This window comes from Chrysochloris asiatica, unplaced genomic scaffold, assembly GCF_000296735.1.
Source record: "Chrysochloris asiatica unplaced genomic scaffold, ChrAsi1.0 scaffold00032, whole genome shotgun sequence".
In the NCBI taxonomy this organism is placed as follows: domain Eukaryota; kingdom Metazoa; phylum Chordata; class Mammalia; order Afrosoricida; family Chrysochloridae; genus Chrysochloris; species Chrysochloris asiatica.
Genome location: NW_006408550.1, coordinates 6,734,054 through 6,739,959, shown reverse-complemented (window position 1 = coordinate 6,739,959; position 5,906 = coordinate 6,734,054). Strand labels below are relative to the sequence as shown.

Genomic DNA, 5,906 nt, shown 5'->3' with positions numbered 1-5,906 from the left:
TACCTTTGGAAATCAGCAACCAACTTGATATCAGCTATGACCATCTTATGCTCAATAATCATGTGCTTCAGAAGTGTGCCTTGTTCAGCCACAGGAAAATGTTCTTCACAGAAAATACAAGGCACAGATGGAGAACCTTCTAAAGTGGTGGCGCCACCTGGACTTTCTGGCAGGGAGAGAGGCTCCAGGATACAATCTTTACTGTCTGGGAGAGACAAGACAGAAAAAAAGAAAAGCTGAAACCAACTTTTCCAAGAAGATGATTTCTCACCTCCTGCATTAAAAGGATACTAAGGATATTTACATATCTCCAAAAAGAAAACTACAGAGTACCAGAGAGTAGGATACTTTATTATCATATTAAACAGCTTCCGCTACCCAGAGGCAAAGAGGACTGCAAAGCAGCTCCAACTCCCCCACTTGCTAGCTCGAATGGGGGAGATCCATTTATCAGGACAGCTGTTCAAGCCTTCTTCTTGGACACTGGCCAATGGCAGCAATTCCGGAGGTACTTGATTAAGGTTCTAAGGCCCAATTGTGACCTATGGTGGGGAGTCACCACATTAAGGGAAGTCAATGGTATATTTTGAGGTTACAGATGATGCCAGGCCAGCCTTTGATGCTGCTTTTCATGGCACCTGAAAGCACTTCCTAGTTGATTATTTGTCATCACACTGGGATGACACATATGCTGGGTGGCCCAGGTGGCAGGTTTTTATGCTGATTTGTGTCTATCATTTGCTTATTACACAATTATGCATCATAATTGAGGCTCATATGAACAAAGAGCTGAGTGCTCATTTAGTAGACATATGGGGTAAACATTTTTCCTATCTGTGATAGTCCTTTTACTGACATCATCTGTAGTATCTAGTAAGGTGTAAAGCTCTCCATTCAGGGCCTTAACCTTTAGACAGTGTGTCAAGAGGTCTTTTCAACCTGCTATGGAGAAAGGATGGGCCTGTCACTTACGGAGGCTACTGAATAAACAGCAACCAGGCAACTCCTTGTTGTTGCTGTGACGTGCTGTTCAGTTGATGTTCAACTCACAGTGACGCTATGTGCCAGAGGAGGATTTCCTAGGTGGCAATCTTAATGGGACCAAATTGCCAAGTCTTTCTCCTGTGGAGCTGCTGGGTGGGTTCAGACTGGCAACCTTTTAGTTAGCAGTCAATTGCTTAGCTGTCATGTCACTGGGGTCATTAACCAGGCAACCAGGAGAAGTCATCTGGCATTTGAGGAATGACAGGGAAACTTCCTTGGAAACAAAAGCTATTCCACTTGTGTGGTGCTGTAGAATAAGCACTTGATTGCAAGATTGGTTTGAAACACAAGGTGGGTGGTTCAAACTCACCAGTCACTCCTCAGGGACCCTATAAAAGGTCATTAGGAGTTGGAACCAACTCAATGGTACTTAACATCAACAACGACACAAGCCCACCTATAACAGTCTTTGACTTGTTATTATCAATTCTTCTACTTCCATTTCTTTTTTATTTTATTATTAATTGAATCATTGATTTAGTAACTGGTACACTGCTGATCTAAGAAATGGGCAAATGATGTAGTGCGTGCAAGCAAGAGGCAGCATCCATTCATCCACTTAATACAAATTTACTGTGTATCTACTGAGCGCTGGTCTCTCATGTTCAACACTGCATGGCATGATCCTTAATGAAAAGTTGAAGTGCTCACAACTGTTTGAAGAAACAGAAGTTCAAAGTATGAAGTATGATGAGAGAAAATAGATTGGGTTTATGGGTATACAGAGATGGGGGAGTCACCTGAGCTGTAGAGGGAAGTTGCCTCACAGGCAGGGACTTTTAAAATCACTTGTAGTTGTTGATTGTTGTTAGGTGTTGCCAAGTCGGTTCCAACTCACAGCGAAAACAGAATGAAACAATGTTTGGTCTTGTACCAACTTTACAAAATTGTTGTTAAGCTTGAACCCACTGCCACTGCCACTGTGCCAATCCATCTCATTGGAGGTCTTTATCTTTTTCACTGACCCTCTCTGGTAGCATGGTGGTTACGAATTGGGCTGTGAACTTTAGGTCAGCAGTTCGAAACTACCAGCTGTTCTGCAGGATACAGATGAGGCTTTCCGCTCCCGTAAAGATTTATAGCCTCGGAAACCCTGTACAAGGTTGCTGTGCGTCAGTTCTGACTCCCCCGCATATAACCACCACCACCACCACCACTTTACCTAGCATGATGTCCTTCTCCAGGGATTGGTCCCTCCTCGTAGTATGTCTGAAGAATGAGAGACAAAGTCTCACCACCCTGGTTTCTAAGAAGCATTCTGGCTGGATTTCTTCCAACACAGATTTGTTTGTTCTTCTAGCAGTTCATGTTACTTTTAATATTCTTCTCCAACACCACAACTCAAATACATAAATTCTTCTATACGTTTCCATATTCACTGTCCAATTTTCATATGCACATGAAGGCTACTGAAAATACCAAGGCTTGGATCAGACGCACTTTAGTTCTCAAACTGACATCTTTGCTCTTCAACACTTTGAAGCGGCTTATGCAACAGATGCGCCTAATGCATCAAATTGTTTGATTTCTTGACTGCTGTTTCTATGACTGCTGATAGTGATTCAAACAGAATGAAGTCTTTGACAACTTCAATCTTTTCTCATTTATTTTTATATTATTTATTGGCTACGTGGTCAGGGTTTTTCTTTGGTTTACACTGAGGTGCAACTCATACTGAAGGCTGTGGTCTTTGATCTTCATCAGTAAGTATTTTTAAGTACTCTTTGCTTTCAACAAGTAAGGTTGTATCATCTGCATATTGTTAAGCTGTAAACCAAGAAGTTAATGAGTCTTCCTCCAATCCTGATGCCCACTCTTCTTCATATAATCCATCTTCTCAGATTATTTGCTCAGTGTACAGATAGTGGAGTATGCAAAACCAAATGGGTTTTCTTTGTTTAATAACATTATTTATTAATACCAGAGAAGGTATAAACAGGGTATATATTACAGTAGGAGGAATATATAAAATATGAGCACTTTAGAAACCTCATTAACAAAATTGGTGCATTATCAATTTTTAAATGTATTTTTATTAAATTATGATTCCTGGATGGTGCATATGATTTGCTCTCATCTGCTAACCTAATGCGGCACTGTTGGATAAGCACTTGACCATAAAGTTGGTTTGAACCACAAGGTTGGTGGTTCAAACTCACTAGCCGCTCTTCAGAAACCCTATACAGGGACGCCATGAGTTGGCACCTACTTGATGGCACTTAACAACAGTGGTCTGCTTCTGTAAGGATTGTTGTTTTCATCGTTAAGTGTCGTCGAGGCTGTTTCTGACTCATACTGAGCCTTTATATGTTTCCGAGGAGTGGCTGGTGAGTTCTAGCGACAGATCTTGAGGTTCAAACTGACCTTGCTGTCCCGTGTATATCGTACAGCACCACACCAAGAAACCGTTAGGAGCAGTTCTATTCTGTAACACACGTGGTCACCACACCTGGGTTGGAATCAATTTGATGGCAAGGTTTTTTTCTTTTTCCATCTATTCAATTAGGGAATGGAATCCAGGAGCGCTGGAATTTTTATGTTCTTCAGTTGTAAGTGAAATTCTGCAAAACCTGAGGAAATTGGACTTGTGTGTGAAAAACAAGACAGTGGAAGACGGATAATATACTCATGAACTGAGACTTAGAAAAGTTAAAATATGTTCCCAAAGTCACAGAACTAGAAAGTGGCCTAAAGACATGAAGTAGAGAACCTAAACTTAACCACTCTATTATTTTGACCACCACCCCCCCCCAGTACCAAAAGGCATGCTTTCCATGTTTCTTCTCCAATACATACATTCAAAGCTGTTCTGATTTACATGTATTTATGAACCACTTGGAATCCCTGGGTGGTGCTGATAGTTAATGCACTTGGCTACTAACTAAAATGTTGAAGGTTTGAATTCACCTAGAGGTGCCTTAGAAGTTATGTGCCTGACAATCTAACTTCCTCCCCAAATCACTGAAAACACTATAAAGCACAGTTGTACTCTGACACACACATGGGATCACCATGAAGTGGAATTAACTTGAATTTCTACATATCTGCCAGTGTACTCCAGTCTTCCTGATACCACGTCCACCAGCAACTCTTCAACAAATCTCAGTAGGCCACATCTTCCACCATTCAACAGAGTACAGTTCACCTCTGTCACTGACCATATTCTTTCCCAAGCTTTTACTGCAAACTGTACTATTCCTTCTGTGGCTCATTTTTCTTCCCTTTGCCATGTTAATGTCCAATTGTCTCTTTTTCAAATGATTGCTAAGAGAATAGACTTCAGAGTTCACACAAACTAGAACCAAATTGCTTACAGTTGCTGAAAGGGCGTGTTGTTGTTAAGTGCCTTCGGGTTAGTTCTGACTCATAGCAAACCTGTGTAGGGTTTCCAAGGAGTGCTTGGTGCGTTTGAACCACCGACCTTGTGGTCAGAAGTTCAGTGCTTATCCTACAGTGCCACACTAGGATTAGGTTTAGGAAGTATTATGTTGAAAGGATATAGAGGAATAGAATTATGAATATGCAAATAGATGAGGACTTTGAGATTTAGAAGGTATTATGTTGTATTTTGAAGCTTGAGTTAATATGTACTTCAGAAAATGGAAGTTTTACCAGAACATTTTCAGACAACAGGATCTTACAGTTTTCTCTTAGACTCCTAGCTATTTAGTACCTGGCTCAAATGTATGAAATCATAATGTGTTTACCTTTTACATTTGCCCTGTTTCCCTTTTCAGATTGACAGCCCCTGGAAAACAAGGCAAGTCCAGGTCACATTCCTTCACCTGGCACTTAACAATGAAGGGCCCTGCCATTAGCACCGCCATGACCCTCAGCTTGTGTCCATGTTGTGTCAGGCACTGAGAAGCACTTTACATGTGTAAAACTCAATTACCCTCACCGTAATGCTGAAGTAGATTTCATTTTGATCTCCATTTTATGGAAGATTGAGGCACTGAGAGGTCAAGTTACTTGCCCTATGTCTTAAGGGGTGGAGCCAGGATCTGAACCAAGCAGTCTGGATTAAGCATAAGCACGTTTCCCTATATGTAATACTAAGGAGTTTAGATCTTTTCTTGTAGGAAATAGACTCATTTCTATGTTTTAAACAAATACAGGGGATAATGAAGAAGATGTAGAAGAGGACATAGAATGAGGTATATCGTTGCTGATATTTACCTATGCTTTATTGACTACACAAAGGCTTTTGATACTGTGTATCATGACAAGCTATGGACAACATTGCCAAAATGAGTATTCCGGAACACTTAATTGTGCTCACGAGGAACCTGTACATAGACAAGAGGCAGTTGTTTGAATGGAACAAGAGAACACCTAATGGCTTAAAATTAGGAAAGGTGTGTGCCAGGGTTGTATTTTTTCACTATAATTATTCAATCATTATTCAATCTGTATGCTGAGCAAATAATCTGAGATGATGGATTACATAAAGAAGCATGTGACATCAGGATTGGAGGAAGACTCATTAACAACCTGCGATATGCAGATGCTACAATCTTGCTTGCTGAAAGCGAAGAGGTCTTAAAATACTTGCTGATGAACATCAAAAACAACAGTCTTCAGTATGGGTTACACCTCAATATAAAGAAAACAAAAATCCTCACCATTAGGCCAGTAAATAGCATCAAGATAAATGGAGAAAAGATTGAAGTTGTCAAAGACTTTATTTTGCTCAGATCAACCTTCAACACTGAGGGAGCAGTAACCAAGAAATCAAACGACGTATTGCATTAGGCAAATCTGCTACACAAGACTTCTTTAACGTGCTGAAGAGCTAAAATGTCAGTTTGAGGACTAATGTGTGCCTCACCCAAAGTCATGGTATTTTCACAATAACTTCA

The 5,906-nt window shown here is 40.5% G+C and overlaps 1 protein-coding gene across 1 annotated transcript in view; it reads right to left on the bottom strand.

Annotated features, from left to right (window-relative positions):
- The window catches only part of ZNF277 (zinc finger protein 277), a 127,418-nt gene that overhangs the window by 60,438 nt on the left and 61,074 nt on the right, over positions 1–5,906 (bottom strand). Inside the window, exon 2 of the mRNA XM_006859355.1 lies at positions 4–205. Within this exon, the coding sequence (XP_006859417.1) occupies positions 4–205 (202 nt within the window). The remainder of the gene's footprint in view (positions 1–3; positions 206–5,906) is intronic.